This window comes from Schistocerca nitens, chromosome 2 (genome assembly GCF_023898315.1).
Source record: "Schistocerca nitens isolate TAMUIC-IGC-003100 chromosome 2, iqSchNite1.1, whole genome shotgun sequence".
NCBI classification, from domain to species: Eukaryota; Metazoa; Arthropoda; class Insecta; order Orthoptera; family Acrididae; genus Schistocerca; species Schistocerca nitens.
Window position 1 is genome coordinate 526,580,491 of NC_064615.1, and position 19,157 is coordinate 526,599,647.

Here is a 19,157-nt window from a genome sequence, read left to right on the forward strand (position 1 = left end):
TGGCAATTAATTTTTTTAGGTCTGGAGCGTTCTCTGAAAGCCTAATCGTTAAAAGTGAATCATATAAAGCCTGGATAACAGGAGTGGAGATCCAGTCTGACATTACTTTTCACCAGTCAGAGGCATTAATTTCATACAATGACTTTATTTAAATCGTTAACTCACAGATTCAAAAATTTATTCTTTAATCTTTACATATTTTTGAGCCAGAGTAATGTAATAGTATTTGAATGATATTTTCGCCATTTGACTGTACAAACTTTTTTGTTTTATATTAATATCAAGATTTCGGCATTGAGCCATTATCAGGTACAGCAATGCTGGCTATAATTCTGTGATAAGTGGAGTCATCGTTCAGTTCTATTTAACCGGGTGTCTCCGCGTGATTTTGCACGTATCTACACGCTGGGGCACGCAGTTCAGTAGAACTAGACGATGACTTCACTTCTTGAAGAATTATAACCAACTCTATTGTACTTGATAATGGTTCGAGGGAGGCAACGGCCTGGCCGTAGCGGTGATTCCGGTTCCCCACAGATCGCCCAAGTTAAGCGCTGTCTGGCTGGGCTAGCACTTGGATGGGTGACCATCCTGCCTGCCGGGTGCTGTTGGCAAGCGGGAATGCACTCAGCCCTTGTGACGCAAACTGAGGGGCTACGTGACTGAGAAGTAGCGGCTCCGGTCTAGTAAACTGACATACGGTCGGGATAGCGGTATGCTAACCACATGCCCCTCCATATCCGGATCCAGTGTGGGCCGAGGATGACACGGCAGCCGGTCGATACCGTTGGGCCTTCCAAGGCCTGTTCGGACACAGTTTAGTTTAATTTTTTAGTGGCTCAAGGCCGAAATCATGATAGTTATATGAAATTAAAAAGTTTGCACAATCAAATGGCGGAAACGTCATTCAGTCACTTTTGTTAAATGGTCACATCCTTACCAAATACAGCGCTTTTTATTGAGGTTTCTGTTGTGGCTTGGCAAGACAGCCAAGCCACTATGAGGAAGCCTAAAGGCACGCGTTTAAGCTCACGCAGGCTGGCGTGAGGTCTGGAATAGGACAAGGTAATTAATATAGCCTATAACGTACGTAGCTGCTGGAATACTTAACTTTAATCCACAATTGGTGAACATCGCTAGTGACGGTACATGTTTTACAGCATCAATAGCAACTGGTAATGGCGCCTTGCTAGGTCGTAGCAAATGACGTAGCTGAAGGCTATGCTAACTAACGTCTCGGCAAATGAGAGCGTAATTTGTCAGTGAACCATCGCTAGCAAAGTCGGCTGTACAAGTGGGGCGAGTGCTAGGAAGTCTCTCTAGACCTGCCGTGTGGCGGCGCTCGGTCTGCAATCACTGATAGTGGCGACACGCGGGTCAGACGTATACTAACGGACCGCGGCCGATTTAAAGGCTACCACCTTCCCGGGTTCGATTCCCGGCGGGGTCAGGGATTTTCTCTGCCTCGTGATGGCTGGGTGTTGTGTGCTGTCCTTAGGTTAGTTAGGTTTAAGTAGTTCTAAGTTCTAGGGGACTTATGACCACAGCAGTTGAGTCCCATAGTGCTCAGAGCCATTTGAACCATTTGCTTTTTTTGCTACCACCTAGCAAGTGTGGTGTCTGGCGGTGACACCACAGTTTCTTTGGAATGAATTGCATCACGTTCTTTTAATGGATATCTAAGCTGATTATGATCTCACAGTTGCTACGAAGCAATATTTTCTTTTCAAAATCTCGATAAAAACGTTTTTGAACCAGCTATGTTGTTATTTCGTTGCACCATTGTTGGGTACAGAGACTCGACGTATTTTCTAAATGATAAAACAATTCTAAATATCACCTTAGGGTGTCAAATTCCTTACACGAGGTGACCTTTAGTGCGTCATGCAATACGTTAAGTTATAGCCAGTTTCGGTCTGATGCCATTTCAAATTTTTAAATACGATTCACACCTTACAGACACAATTACACTGTAAATTGCCCATTGTCCGAAACTGACCTGTAATATAATATATTACATGATGCAATAAAGGTCGTGTTGAATAAAGAATTTAGCAACCTACGGTGCATCGAAACATTGGATGATGTAAACCGTCTTTGTAACCCAGAAATTCGTCGAGACTGAAGCATGCTAATGACAAACGCTTAAGTCCCAAACTCATTGTGTAATTCTTCTGCAGGAACCCCACACCGGACCATCACGATCCGCTCTTCGCCGTGACGTGGCCTCCCTTCAGCAGCGAGGACCGCAGCTACTTGGACATCGCCAACGACGGCCTGAGAGTGAAGAAGGACCTCATGAAGGACCGGATGCTTTTCTGGGATAAGATATACGGATCCTCAGTCACCACATCGCCAGTCTTACACCAAGAGCTGTACACGAAAATTAAAAAAGCCACAATATTTTAAGAGTAGGCCTGATAATTTGGAGCGGGTATCACCATTGTAGTACTGTATTTTTTTCATGTGGCCGAAGTTTACTCACGTTCACTAACTTTATAAGCTCATAGTATTTCTACGTGTGCACATTCTCATGATAAGTTGTCCTAATGGTGAAATGACACAAAATAGAACGAAAAGCACAATCTTCAGGTGTTTCTATAGCTCCAATCCATCCTAAGCGCTTTATATTGGTAATCCAATACATGAGTGACGTAACATTTGCATCTCTTCAGACACTAAAAAGGTGATTCAGAATTGACATTTGTGTTGTGATATGATTTCCGCAAGGGTCACAGAGTTACGACAAGCACTCCCTCACTGTTTCTCATTCACTCACAAAATGGTGGAAAAAGGAAAAATTTTCTCTGTAAACAGATAAATTGAAGAACTTACATACACTTTTAGGAAGGAGATTACGCTATTGAAATCTTTTATGGGTACATTGGTGAGTAACTACTAGCATAATACATATGAGACTACAGAAGTTCGTGGACAAATGCCCGCAGCATATATCGTTGAATTTTGGGATTCCATTTCTTTACTTATTCGTATCTTAGGACTGGAAACATAAAGATATTCACACATTCTCTTACATCTAATTACACCTTACGGCTTACAATGCAGAGCTTGGTATTTTATGTGCCAATTAAAGAAAATATGTGAGACTGTGTAACCTGTTTACACTGCAATTGCAACCTAAAGTGTAATATTTATTTTATAAAACCTGGAAAAATAGCAAAACTTACAAAGAAGGCAAGAAGAAAGAGAAACAGAAAAAAGGACAAGGAAAAACAGGAGGAAAGAAGGTAAGGAACTAAGACTTCGGACAACGAGGTTGAAAGTACAGATTATTGTGTACTTAAGAAGTCGGTTAGTAGTAATGTGAAGGCCACCATTATTTCAAGAAATAAGTCATTACTTCTTTTATTAAAGCTGAATAAAAGTGTAACTTATCTACTCCTAAAATCAATGTTTCTCTCTTCATCTGAGTGTATGCTGCCGTGAAACTTAGCCTGGGACGCGGTCTTAGAGCATTGCATGGGTGGTGCCGCTAACAGACTGAACTATTCAGGTTCGACTCATGACCGCCATGGCAGCTGCCATCCCGATCGTATATACGTCTCTTCAGCTTCTCACCAGGTCTCCTGCATGCCACTCTGGATTAGCATTCCTGCAAGAAAAGAATGTCTTAGCCACTGCTAAGGACAGAATCTTGGTACTGATACTTGTGTTGTATGCAGAAACGCGAAACCTCGCCCTTTGGGAGCAATACTCTTAATCCAGTGATCTCTCGTGGTATGTCTCACGAACCGCCCTCAATGCTGCAGTTCTGCCACTACATCTGTGCCACTTTCCAAATTATATAGCATCTCCAACACACACCTTACTGACTTGATATTACTGGACAGGTCAATCCACAGTCGACTGTCTACAGCACAGCAGAGCTTAGCAGAAACATTTGCCGAACGAGGAGGTTGTTGTTGTTGTTGCAATATTCAGTCCAAAACCTTTCTTTATGCAGCTCTCCGTGCTACTCTGCCTGTGCCAGCCTCATCATTTACGAATAACTACTGCAACCTACATTCTTCTGATTCATCTCTCTGTCTCCCTCTTTCCTCTACAAGTTCCGCCCCCCTCTCCCCCCCCCCCCCCGCGAACTTCCTTCAAATACTAAATTGGTGCTTTCTTGATATATCAGTATGTGTCCTTTCAACTGATGCCTTCTTCTAGTCAAGTTGAGCCACAAATTCCTTATCTCCCCAATTATATTCAGTACCTCCTTTTTAGTTGCTTGATCTCGCCATCCAATCTTCAGCATTCTTCCGTAACGCCATATTTCGGAAGTGCCTATTCTTTTCTTGTCTAAAAGGTTTATCTTCCATGTTTCACTTGAATACACGGCTACATTCCACAAAAATACCTTCAGAAGACTTCCTAATAATTAACTTTATATTCAATGTTAATAAATTTCTCTTCTTCAGAAACACTTTTCTTTCCATTGCCATTATACATTTTGTATCGTCTCTAGCTCGGCCATCAAGCTATTTTTCCGCCAAAATAGGAATACTCATTCGCAACTTTAAGTGTCTCGTTTCCTAACCTAGCTTCCTCAGCATCACCTAATTAAATTGGACTCATTCCGTCATCATTGTCTTTGTATTGTTGATTGTTCTCCTTTCAAGACATTGTCCATTCCGTTCAGTTACTCTTCTACGGCTTTTGCTGTCTCTAACAGAATTACGAAGTCACTGGTAAATCCCAAACTTTTTGTTTCTTCTCCTTGAACTTTAATTCCTTCTCCATATTTTTCTTCCTTTTCCTTTACAGCTTGCTCAGTGTACAGCCTGAATAACATCGGGGACAGGCTACTACCCTCTCTCACTCCTTTCTCAACCACTGCTTTCCTTTCATGCCCTTCTATCCTAACTGCCGTCCGATTTCTACATAAATTCTAAATAGCATTTCACTCCCTGCATTTTGTCACTGCTCCCTTGAGAATTTCAAAGAGCATATTCCACTCAAGTTTGTCAAAAGTTTCCTCTAAGTCTACCATTGCTATAACCGTAGCTTCCCCGTTCCTTAAACTAAGATAAGACATAGGATCAGTATTACCTCGCGTGTTCCTACGTTTCTCCGAAATCCAAACTGATCTTCCCCGAGGTCGGCTTCTAACAGTTTTTCCACTCATCTGCAACGAATTCATGTCAGTATTTCGCAACCATGACTTTTTAAACAGGTAGTACGGTAATTTTCACACCTGTCAGCAACTGCTTTCTTTTGAATTGGAATATTACATTTTTCTTGAAGTATGATGGTATTTTGCCTTATTCATACACCTTGCACACCAGACGCAAGAGTTTTGTCATGGCTGGCATCTATAAGTACTTGTGATGGAATGTCGTCTACACCAGGGGCCCTGTTTCGACTTAAGTCTTTCAGTGTTCTGTCGAATTCTTGTCGCAGCGTATGTCCCATTTAATCTTCATCTAAGTTCTCTTCCACTTCTATAACACTACCTTCAAATTTATCTCCCTCGTATGATCCGTATATATACTCCTTCTCCCTCTCAGCTTGCACTTCTTTCCTTGGGACTGGTTTTCCAATTGGGCTCCTGATATTCATACACCTGGTACTCTTTTCTCCAAGAGTGTCTTTCATTTTCCTGTAGGTGGTATCTATTTTCGACAGAATGAAAACTTTCACGGTCAGATGACATTGCGGCTTGACCACGGCCTTATACCCTTACAGGTTTACCAGCAGCAACGGTATCTATTTTTACCTAGTGAGATATGATTATATGTCCTTACATTTGTCATCTAGCCATTCCGACTTAGCCATTTTGCATTTCTTATGGTTCTCGTTTTTCAAACATTTGTATTCCATTTAGCCTGCTTCATTTGCTGGTTCTTTCGACTTATCCAGGTCCCATCTCTGTAATTTCTTACATTTTTGTAATTTATTCAGTTTTAATCTACAGTTCATAACCAATAAATTTTGATCAGAATCCACATCTAACCCTGAAATGTCTCACAACTTAAAATCTGGTTCCCAAATCTCTGCCTTACCATTATACAGTCAATCTGAAACCTTTCGGTCTCTCCAGGTCTCTTCCAGGTCTCTTCTTTCCTGGTTCTCAAACCAAGATTTAGCGATGATACCAAGATTTAGCGATGATTAGATTATGCTCTGTCCAAAATTCTACCAGGCAGCTTCCTCTTTCATTCCTTTTACCGAGTCCGTATTCACCTACTATATTTCCTTCACCTCCTTTTCCTACTATTGAATTCCTGTCCCCCCACCCCCATCACTATTAAATTTTCGTCTACGTTTACTATCGGAATAATTCCTTTTATATTATCGTACATTTCTTCAATCTCTACATTACCTGTGCAGCTAGTTGGTATACAACCTTTCAGTACTGTAGCAGACGGGTGCTTCGTCTTTATCTTGGCTACGATAAAGCGTTCAGTATGCTCTTCATATTAGCTTACTCGCATTCCTATTTTCTCATTCATTATTAAACTCACTCCTGCATTACTCCTATGTGACTTTGCCATTACAACCCTGTATTCATCTGACCATTCTATTGCCATTCTATTTTTAGCCACTGACGATATGCTACACTGACAGCATCCCAGGGTGCTCCAGAGATCATCCCAGGGTGCCCCAGAGAGCTAAAACACTAAGCAGAATGGCTTCTCGGCTTTTGGCAAGGTCAATGTATAGAGTTTTTATAAAGGATATAGGTCTATACCAAAGGATCAATGAATGTACAATACCTTGTTACATACTGTTACATACAGTCATGTAGCCAATAATTTTACATATCATATCAACACTCTTACCATGCACAAAGACACAAATATTATCATCGTGACCAAGTTTACAAGACCGACAAGCTCTGAACACACAATGGTTTATCGATAAAAAAAAAGTTTTGACGTTTCTCCAACACCACGAACTTGACACTTCGCCAGAACATGATGGGTAAGAAACTCAATGGAACGTTGCGAAAAGACGACGCCACCACTCGGCTGATAACCCTAGAAGACTGCAAACGCATATGTTCTTTGGCTAGTCTCTTGTTCCTCCCTAATTGCCGGGGGATGTTTAGTAGTTTGGAGCAAGACATACTAACACTTTCCGCTACTGCTGATTACTGATCAGTTCCAGCTTACAAGCCTCCTTATATACTCCAAAGATCCAAGATGTTGGGGACTAATGGTCACAATATCGTAACGTTACTTCCATTTATTCTTAAATTTAGAAGTCTGTTGTATGCTGCCCCTAGTTCCAGGCAATAAAAACTTTGTTACATACAGCATATTTATAAAATATATAAATTTTTAATGTATACTATAAGAAATAAACTATGTTACATTTCTCCTTAGGTAGGTGTTTTTTCTGGGTTGAAGCTTAAGAGTACTACTACAAAACACACTCGGGTTGGGAGTGCCATCTTACATTAAAAAAATAACGATGCTAATACTTTAACAAGTATACACCACTAAATTTCCTCCATATGTAGGTGTTTTGGAGTACAGAGTAACGCTTTACATACAAAATACAAATATCTGTTACTTGTTGTAATATGTGAGTATGATTACAGACCTCCGAACGAGAACAAAAAAAAACAACAACATTGCGTCCAAATATAAAAACTGTCTCCATTATTTATCAAAATACATAATATTCCGAGCTCAAGACGCACATATAGGACTGCTGTTGTGACTAAATTGTTTTATACCAGTAAATAACACACATGGCTCAGAAATTGCAGGGTCCACGGCTACCATCCAGTCACCTGTTGACCATTCTGGTGTGGCAGTTGAAGACAGCGAAACGAAAGCCGAAATTTTAAATTTCACTTTGAAAGGTCTCTGTTGGATTCCTTTCATGTTAATTTCTTAAATCTGTTGTCATTTATGGCATAAATTCCTCTTCTAAATTTACTGTGGTGTTTCTGACTATCTCGGAGGAGACTGAGCAGTGAAACGTGTTACTTTTACACATAAACAAGAACTATCTGTCACACTACTACACTTTAAAACACAGTTTATATGTAATTCATGTCACACAGTCTCATACGGAACGTACATCCGCTTTCTTTTATATACTGTATATGATAAGATACTGTCATCCCCCTTCCCTTCTGTGTGAGAGGATGAATGAGCAAATGTATTTCTAGTTGCATGTTGGATGGTAGCAGACAAGCCTATCTGCTAGAGAACAGTAGGACCAACGTCGGAACAGGTAGCTACGCTTTCTAAAAGCAAAGAGGTTTCTATCCTTAGTATGGTCCTGTCCGTCCCTTGTCATGTTGGTATAGGAAGCTGCCTCTCTGCTCACTTCCGTTTTGTATATGGAAGCACCCTTGGTAGGAGCCCAGGTCAGTCTGTCTGTTGCGAGCGTCTGAAGTGGTAAGATCTCCGCCTAAGCGCGTGTCTGCTAAGTCCGTAGGACAATGGATTTCTTAAGTTCAGCCTAACTGAAAATTTAATCACCTTTATTTCAGGTTTAGCTCTAAAATATCTAATGTTATCTTAAATTGCAATGCAGTGTATTTCGAGTGTGAAGTTCAGAATATCTTCCAGTAGTTGCTTTGTCACTACTTTGTGAGTAAAGTGGAACCACGTGTTGATCAGTAACTCTAACTAAGATCATCAAACTTAAATGCGAATGTGCTTGAGATTATAACGTCTCGTCTTGACAATATTTTTCAATATAGCAACTTTTCTTTATGTTCAACCCACGAGGGTTGTGAGACCAGTACCACGTGCTTATACAATTGTTTGACACATCAGGTTAATAGTAAGACGATAGTAACCAGTTCGAGGTTTTTCTTTTGTAAATTGCGTTTCGATGTAATTTATTTTAATTATCAGAATTATTGTGGAGTTACACTCTTTATGTAAACCAAGTTGACCACGTGAAGCATGTGCTGTAAGCATTAAAGTAGCCCTCAGCTATTCTTTTCGGGAAGATTTCACACAGAGTTAGTATGAATTTAGTATACCAGTGTGTGGTAATTTCATGACGGACAGGATTGCGCTACGAACGTAACTTCTTTGGGTGAAAATTGAATCGGTTGGTTGTGGTTAATTTCCTCTTGCATATGTTTCAACGTTCTTCGTGTGTTATTTTATGAATGCAGTGTTGCATGTAGTCTCCCAATCTTGGCTCCCTATTTGATGTGTTCCATAATATCACAAACTCACATTTTCACAATCCTAAATAAGGCACCACTTTAGTTATGAATCAAATTTAATATGCTCAAATTTCAATGATCAATGTTAAAATAAATTTCCAAATATAAACTGATTTGTTTCTTTTTATTTAAATTCTCTTATATATATATATATATATATATATATATATATATATATATATATATATATATATATGTGTGTGTGTGTGTGTGTGTGTGTGTGTGTGTGTGTGTGTGTGTGTGTGTATCGTATGACGATTAAAAGATTATAATTAATGTTAGTCTGGTTGGGAATTTGGTAAGCTAGACTGGATACCTGGTGAAACAGTTGCTCAGTAATGCAAGGTTAACATCCCCAGACAGCTCACAGCTTTTAACCCACTTTTATGGTCTTGAATATCTGCACCGCTTTCAGAACAAATTAAAGCAACAACATTACAACTTTCAAGAAATCGTTCATGCAAGAGTATCGTACAAACAAACCATCGTTTGACCATCGAACAGACTCCCATACGGATGACATACTAATAGACATCCATGGCGTGGAGAAACAACTAAAAGATGAGAAAGAAAATAATTCACCAGGTCTGGATTGAATCCAGTTCACAGGAAGTCTCGAAGGCACTGTTCTCTTATCTAGCTTGTAATTATCGCAAAACTCTCATCCAGCGTAGAATCCCAACGACTGAAGAGAGGCTCAGATGACTCCTTTATGTAAGAAGGGTAAAAGAACGGATCTTCAAACTTACAGACCAATATACGTAAAATTCGTTTGCTCCATAATCCTTGAACACATTCTCAACTTGAATATAATAAATTTTCTTGAGACGAAGTAAGTTATGTCTACGAAGCAGCACTGTTTTATAAAGCATTCTCGAAGGAAACTAAGTTTGCCTTTTCTCACAGAATATGCCGGGAACTGCCTATGAAGGGCAACAAGTGGTTTTCATATTTCTAGATTTCCGGAAAGCATTTGACACGGTGCCCCACTGTATACTGTTGACGGAAGTACGAGTCCGTAGAATAGGTTTCCAAATATGTGAGTGGCTCGAATACTTCTTAATGAAGTAGAATCCAGTATTTTGATCTCGACAGCGGGTGTTCATTAGAGACAAGTGTATCATCAGGGGCGTCCCAGGTATGTGTTATAGGACCGCTATTACTTTATATATATACATAAGTGATTTCGGGGACAGGGTGGGCAGGAATTTGAGGTTGTTTGCTGACGATGCTGTGCTGTATGGAAAGGAGTCAAAGTTGAGCGATGGAAGGAGAACACAAGATGACATAGACGAAATTTCTAGTTGGTTTAATGAATGGCAGATATCCATTAATTCAGATCAAAAGGAAAAACAAACCCGCAGTGTTAAAGTACAGCATTAGTAATGTCCTGCTTGACACAGTCACGTCATTTAAAAATCTGGACGTAACGCCGCAAAGCGATGAATTGCACATAGTTTCATTTGCACTGACAAATATGTTATCTTATCGTGGACGAGGAAGAATTATCGTCTCCCACCACCAGAGGTATGACTCTTATTCTCCAGTTCGACTGGTAAAAGTTCCTGGCCTTCAAAGACAGGTAGCATTAAGGCAGTAAGGATGAGACGAATATGGGTAACATCAACAGTAGCGGAGAATGATCATGATAGAAAGGTAGAGCAGAAAGTGGGTTACTGTTAAGAAATCAATGACTGTTATTCTCATCAAAATGGGCAACATAACAAACCCGACAACTGTAGTTCAGATATACATGCCATCCTCACAAGAAAGACTATTTTCTGCTGCTTTCGATATTACTCTACATTCCTCTGATTATAAATCCTTACCATTTCATTTCATTTCCCATCACCATTTCTATGCTGAGACTATAAATTTGTCTTTCAGATTTTCTAGCTTCGCTATCCGTTTAGACATCTACTCTGTGACTCACAGAATGTTAGCCTTGCTGACATTACAGACAATAAAGACACCTGAAATGAATTGTTTTGGTTGAGCGCGGCATGTTAGCACTATCATGGCCAGAGAGCTACTCTAACACTTGACAGATGCTATAGTTGGAGTCACGAACGATGGCGGTCGAGTTTAGGCTTCTTCTGCGCACCTACAGTACGTCACGCATCCTCCGACAGCCAATCAGCATTCAGAAGTATTGTGAGCGCTCTGCTCTGAATGCCGTAGCTAATATGAGCATTAAACATGATCGTAGCGAATTGTTTAGTGAAGTTCTGTGCCATTTATTGCGAGTTTTCATCGCTGTTGGTGATAAATGATACGTTTCGCACAAGCAAAGGAGAGACTTAACTTGCAGGATATAATCTTACTTCAAGTGAAAAGCACGCGCATGCGCGTACCAGAAGTATCGCTTGGAATCGGAAGCAATGCAGTCCCCGTCCGCGCCTCGACACGCGTAAACGGTCTTCGTTCTTGGTTCCGAGTTAAGCTAGGAGCGTGCCGCAGGCGATAGCAGCAACGTCTCAGGGCATATAGTTCCGTCAATCACACTAAGTCGCAGAAGTGACGTTACATGGGCCGTTCCAGTTCACGCGGGCTGTCACATTAGCGCAAAGGGGAGCCAGCAATAATAGGCGTGTTCGCAACGTACAATGCACCAATGAGGCGATCTTTCTCTTACGAGGGCTTTCAATAAGTAATGCAACACATTTTCTTTTCCTGAAAACAGGTTGGTTTTATTCAGAAATCTAATACACTATATTATTCCACACTCTTCTGTTTACAAAACCCTACTTTTCAACATAATCTCCGTTCAATGCGTCGACCTTACGCCACCTTACTAGGAAGGCCTATATGCCCACATGGTACCTCTCCACTGGTCGACTGGAGCCAAAGTATTGCTGTGAGAATAACTTCCCCATCATCCACGCACTGCTTCCCGCGGAGTGCATTTTCGTTGGGACAAACCGATGTAGGTCGGATGGTGTGAGATCCGGGTTGTACGATGGATGAAGAAGAACAGTCCAATGAACATTTGTGGACTCCTCTCGGGCTCGAAGACTTGTGAAAGGCCATTCGTTGTCATGGAGCAGGCGAAGTTCGTTCGATTTTTTATGGCGAAGAACAAGAGTCACAACTGTCTGTCACAACTGTCTGTCACAACTGTCTGTCACAACTGTCTGCGGCCGGCCGGCACACGGAAGATCGGACAGGTTCGCGAGACCCTGCTGCGATGACGACAGAGGTCTCGCCCAACGACTCAGCGTGCTTTAGGTCATTGTCTCCCTAGACATTCTGCAAGTGCTTATCAATATTTGCGATGCTCTATTTTTTTCGCCAAAAGAAACTCAAAGCTCTCTGTTAAGAACGCATCTCCGTTGCAGACGCCATTTTTAAGCCTACGTACCAGATCTGAAGCCTATCGGAACTTCATGAAACCATATCAACTGAAGTGGGAATTTTCCAAGATGTCCCACATCCAATTCTTCATTTTTGGAACCGAAAGTGCCGAAAAGAAAAATGTGTTGCATTACTTTTTTAACGCCACTTGTATACAGGCATGCTGCTTCGCAACGGTAGGACAGCAACCGTTCAATGTTGAGGAAAATTTGATAAATTTTTATTTTGTCATTCTCAGTTGCATAAATATACAATTTATTGCTCCAGTGGTTAACGGTTTCGGTCTGACTTGCCCATTCTCAAACCACACACATTATTTAGCGTGCTAGTTACACAATATGATGCTGAAAGGCACGAACTGCTTCATACAACAAAGTTACTACACACGCAAGGTGTCATACGAATGAGCGTATTTGTTGCAAATGGTTTGATTTTCTTGCATGAACCAGTTCGTGCCTTTTGGCAACATGTTGTGTGACTAGTTACGGTTAATAACAAGATATGTTGTTTGCGAATAGATGAGTCAGGCCAAAACCGGTAACCACTGCAGCAATAAATCGTGTATTCATCTAGCTGAGACAGATAAAATAAAAATTTGTCAAATTTTTCTATGCATAATTAATTACACAAGACAGCCACACGAGAAGCTGTGGAGTATGTGGTGGATAACGTGAGCACACTTCATAGACAAAATTTAAATCATAAATTTTCTATGTTTAACTACCACTTTTAAACAATTGATTAGAATTATTCATAGTTTTGCTCATTATTTAAATTCTGTTACAGATATACAAATTTAGACAACAGCAGTGAGATGAGCCCTTCATTTCCTGCAATGCTATTGTGTACTTGTATGGATATAGTTAAAAATCTGAATGTAGTTTTCATCATGTGAAATACGCAGTCACTTAAATTGGAACTGTGTACCATTCTAATAGTCTTTCAGCGTGCTTCTCCTGGAACCTCTAGGTTTACGATAGCATGTATGAATCAAAAGTTCTATTTTGAACTGGCAAAATCTTCAGTAAACTGAACGACGTAAATTCGTGGAATTTTCGGAGTTCGGTTGACCATACTTATAAAAGAGGACCACCATCTTTACTTTTTGTCGGTCGGACCCGTGCGCTAGCAGGGACAGAATCTATGCCCTCTCCACAGTAATTCAGCATCTTGAATTTGTCGGGATTAGATTTATTTGAGAGTGAAGAATGTGTATAGGGCACCAAGGGTGTCCAAAATCGCCTTTGTGGAGTGTGCTCCAAGGGTTGCTGCAGCTTCGTAATAACTGCTTCAAAATAACTGCTTCATAATAGGTGCTTCATAATAACTCACGTCCCGATACCGCAAATGTCGTAACGCAATAGTTACGGCAACCCAAACATGTACTCGAACATCCACTCTAGAGCTCTGATCTCTGCCCACACAATTATCACGCCTTCGGCCCCTTAAAAAGTCCTTGAAACTTCGGCGATTCCTTTCTGACAAGGATGTATATTAGGCAGTTACGAACTTCTTCAGGTAGCAGGGCATGTTGTTTTGACAGACTGGTATCTTCAATCCGGTGAATCGGAGGGATGATTGCCTCAATGCTTACGGCGACTTTGGCTGATTGGTATATCGGTTCTGGACTTTATAGTCTTCGAATGGAAATTTTTTTATCACCCATTATACTAAATTATATTCCAAATGTTGCTGGGAACGGCCTAATATTTAGTAAATAAGAGTACTTGGCAACGAAGTTCGCGTGTATTAATATTTGTATTTTATTTTGTTTCCCCAGTGATCGGTTGCGACAAAATATAGCTTTCGTCTTCGGATCTGATGTACATTAGCCATAAAGGCTATTCTGACGAACTCACCTCCCCTCCAAGGCACGGTGTTTGGGCTATGGACTTTTTATTTACCCAGTTTTATGTATTTGACAAGCCAATATGGCGCTTTGTTTTATAATTGGAGTCTGCTCTCGTTATGCTTGCGTTATTCAGGCCCAGTAATATTATTTGGAGAAGGTATGTAGAAAATATTGTGACACTTAGTTATTACGTTGTCTTACCACGATATATTGGTTGTACAGCTGTGCGGATTATAGTAATGTTTCCTTCTGGTACTATGTAGATCCGAAGATAACAGTTAGACTGTCGAAACAAGTTATTTGAGAAATAAAATAAAAATAAAGATATCGCAACACGTGATCTTGACTGCTAAATATTCTTATATACTAAATTAGATGTACAGCTTTCCAGTAGACATCCATGAGACCTACTCGCTTATGTGTTGTAATGTATGAAGTCAGCATGGCTTCATACACCGGTTAAATCAAAAAGAGAGAACAGATTTCAAGTGTTTATTACAAACTAAAAAAGATAGAAACACTCTGCGCATGTCACTGGATAGAGGGGTTTATAAGTTTTGGCACAGCTGTGCTGTTGTTTAGTTGTAGCAACATGGCGACTACATTGCAAAAGAAACCATTTCGTGTGAAGTTAATTGCGCAAAGTCAATCCATTGTTCAAGTGCTAAGTGCATGCCGCTGTCGATTCAGCAAGAAGCCACCTCTGCACAAAGAGAGTGATGACTGGCATACAAAATTCTTGGAAGTTAGTTGCATACGCAAAGGGAAGAGCACTGGTCGGCCACGTACGTCTGATGGAAATATCGAGTTTATCGGAGATGCGTTCGCCCAGAGCCCTCGGAAGTCCATAAGACGTGTGTGGCTTTTTCTGATTGGTTCAAATGGCTCTGAGAACTGTGGGACTTAACATCTATGGTCATCAGTCCCCTAGAACTTAGAACTACTTATACCTAACTAACCTAAGGACATCACACAACACCCACTCATCACGAGGAAGAGAAAATCCCTGACCCTGCCAGGAATAGAACCCGGGAACCCGGGCGCGGGAAGCGAGAACGCTACCGCACGACCAGGCGTTTTCTGAAACGATGCCTCCATATGAAGCTTTACAACTTGCAGTTACTGCAGCAACTGCGTCCCAGCGAATCGATGTTTCATCTATCGGGCAAAATAAGCTGCCATAAGGTAAAAAATTTAGGGGTCACAAAATCCTAGTATCGTTGTCGAACATGAAAGAGACTCACCGAAAATAAACGTGTTTTGTGCCGTTTCTGTTCACAAAGTTTACAGACCTTTCTTTTTTGCGGAGCAAACTGTGACAGGAATGTCAGACCTGGACCTGCCTCAAAATTAATTGTTTCCTTAGTTTCACGAAGATTCCAATGATCTCATTTTTATGCGGGTCGGTGCCAGCCTCACTCTCAGTTTGATGTGCGGCGTTGACTTAAAAAATCCACCCCACAACTTTGGATTGTAAGAGATGGACAGCCGGCCGGAGTGGCCGAACGATTCTGGGCGCTTCAGTCTGGAACCGCGCGACCGCTGCGGTCGCAGGTTCGAATCCTGCCTCGGGCATGGATGTGTGTGATGTCCTTAGGTTGGATAGGTTTAAGTAGTTGTAAGCTCTAGGGGACTGATGATATCCGCTGTTAAGTCCCATAGTGCTCAGAGCCATTTGAACCATTTAAGAGGTGGACAACAAGATTTTTTCATAGCTTTTGGCCTCACAGATCACCAGACCTAAAACGTTGGTATTTTCTTTTGTTGAGATGAATAAAAGACAGAGACCTTGTCTCACCTGCTCTTCAAGAGTTGAGAAAACGAAGAAGCCGTCGGTTCAATAAAGGGCGACCTGTTGATCCATGTATGGAATGAAAAAGACAACCGTATCTATGACTGTCGAGCATCGCACGGTGGTGATGTTGAGGGTATTGTGTAGTGCCTGTGTGAACACAAAACTTTGAACCTTCCTCTATCCAAGTGACATGCGCAATGCGTTTCTATCTTTCAGAGTTTATCTGTAATAAACAACTGAAATATGTTCTTTCTTTTTGAATCAGTCTTTACTCTACGAAATTGTAAGACAGTGACGTACGTAAATAATTATGGTGCAAATACTATAACAATCACCACGAATAATAAGACCCTCAATGTTTTGTCAGTATGGTGTACCATGATATCGAGGCACAGTTGAAGTCCCGGCCTCCCCAGCAGGTGGCTCCAAACACGCAGGCAGTTTCCTCGCTGAGAGTGAGAGGGCGCTGGATATATATATGAGGTAGTTAGCGCCGCCAATGTCGACATGGTAGGGAGCGGATCGACCACGTGGGTCTTGCTGAAAGCAGCGAAACGAGCTGCTCAGCTCGGATGCAGCATGTGGAAGACGCATGGCGGGCGGTGGCTTGGCGAGGAACAACCTGTTTCCGATAATATCGGTTTCCTTTAACGCCAGTTTAACCAAACTATTAAAACCGCTCAAAACAATCGGTTCTGTTTGAAATACTTGATTTTCGTGTTTTTATTCCTATTCCTTCCTGGTTGAAACGTAGAAATCGAACAAAGGTTGAAAAATTTAGACTCCTTCGGTTTTAAGCGACATAGATTCGAAATATTAAATGAAACAAGCTAATAAAAGAAAACTGAGTCCGTCCAACGTTTGCTGATTTTCACGAAAACTGACAAGTGGCTGTCTACTACAAAAATTACCAGTAATCTACTACTGTTTCTAATTTCTTGAAACTCTGCTAAAAGGTCATGTTGTAATCAAAGATCATACCACTATTTGTACATTATAAATAGTTTGTGCTAAGAACTGAAAACTAGAGTTGAAGGACGCTATTTTTCGTGAAAACTTGTCGGTATCAAGGGCTACATGCAGATAAAGGCATGTTATGTAGACACAAGCAGCAGACCAGAAGCTTTCTACTGTTCCTGTTAACTGTGAATGAACCTTAAGTTTTAAGTTTTCTCCTTACGTTATGTCACAAGTTTGTTACGGATCCTTCCGTTTTTATCTTTTAAAGCAAAAAGAGCACTGTATTTCACTGATACCACACTTCGTAAAAACTTCAAGACAATGGATGGTGCCATTCTGTAATACAACTGATGACAGACAGCGACATGCGCTTCATTCGTATTTCAGTGTTGTCAGCCTGTTGGAAGTCAACATTTGTTTATTTGAGCCAGTAAATTTTTGTATTAACTACAATTCATTCAAAGTACTTAGCTTGCCACATGCAGAAAACTCATCTAATCTACACTACTGGCCATTAAAATTGCTACACCACGAAGATGACGTGCTACAGACGCGAAATTTAACCGACAGGAAGAGGATGCTGTGATATGCAAATGATTAGCTTTTCAGAGCATTCACTCACATCCGGCGCCAGTGGCGACACCTACAACGTGCTGACATGAGGAACGTTTCCAACCGATTTCTCATACACAAACAGCAGTTGACCGGCGTTGCCTGGTGAAACGTTGTTGTGATGCCTCGTGTAAGGAGGAGAAATGCGTACCATCACGTTTCCGACTTTGATAAAGGTCGGATTGTAGCCTATCGCGATTGCGGTTATCGTATCGCGACATTTCTGCTCGCGTTGGTCGAGATCCAATGACTGTTAGCAGAATATGGAATCGGTGGGTTCAGAAGGGTAAAACAGAACGCCGTGCTGGATCCCAACGGCCTCGTATCACTAGCAGTCGAGATGACAGGCATATTATCCGCATGGCTGTAACGGATAGCGCATCCACGTCTCGATCCCTGAGTCAACAGAGGGGAACGTTTGCAAGACAACAACCATCTGCTTGAACAATTCGACGACGTTTGCAACAGCATGGACTATCAGCTCGGAGACTATGTCTGCGGTTACCCTTGACCCTTGACGCTGCATCACAGATGGGAGCGACTGCGATGGTGTACTCAACGACGAACCCGGGTGCACGAATGACAAAACGCGTTTTTTCGGATGAATCCTGGTTCTGTTTACAGCATCATGATGGTCCCATCCGTGTTTGGCGACATCTCGGTGAAGGCACATTGGAAGCGTGTATTCGTCATCGCCATATTGGCGTATCACCCGGCGTGATGGTATGGGGTGTCATTGGTTACACGTCTCGGTCACCTCTTGTTCACATTGACGGCACTTTGAACAGTGGACGTTACATTTCAGACGTGTTACGACCCGTGGTCCAATCCCAAAGAAAGAAGGTGTTGACAGATTTGTAAATTACCGAACTATCAGTTTAATAAGTCACAGCTGCAAAATACTAACGCGAATTCTTTACAGACGAATGGAAAAACTGGTAGAAGCGGACCTCGGGGAAGATCAGTTTGGATTCCGTAGAAATGTTGGAACACGTGAGGCAATACTAACCTTACGACTTATCTTAGAAGAAAGATTAAGAAAAGGCAAACCTACGTTTCTAGCATTTGTAGACTTAGAGAAAGCTTTTGACAACGTTAACTGCAATACTCTCTTTCAAATTCTGAAGGTGGCAGGGGTAAAATACAAGGAGCGGAAGGCTATTTACAATTTGTACAGAAACCAGATGGCACTTATAAGAGTCGAGGGGCATGAAAGGGAAGCAGTGGTTGGGAAAGGAGTGAGACAGGGTTGTAGCCTCTGCCCGATGTTATTCAATCTGTATATTGAGCAAGCAGTAAAAGAAAGAAAAGAAAAATTCGGAGTAGGTATTAAAATTCATGGAGAAGAAGTAAAAACTTTGAGGTTCGCCGATGACATTGTAATTCTGTCAGAGACAGCAAAGGACTTGGAAGAGCAGTTGAACGGAATGGAC

The 19,157-nt window shown here is 41.3% G+C and overlaps 1 protein-coding gene across 1 annotated transcript in view; it reads left to right on the forward strand.

Annotated features, from left to right (window-relative positions):
• Positions 1–3,046, forward strand: part of LOC126234480 (juvenile hormone esterase-like) — a 113,232-nt gene extending 110,186 nt beyond the window's left edge. The window contains exon 10 of the mRNA XM_049943171.1: positions 2,181–3,046. Within this exon, the coding sequence (XP_049799128.1) occupies positions 2,181–2,409 (229 nt within the window). The 3' untranslated portion in view covers positions 2,410–3,046. The remainder of the gene's footprint in view (positions 1–2,180) is intronic.
• The last annotated feature ends 16,111 nt before the right edge of the window (positions 3,047–19,157 follow it).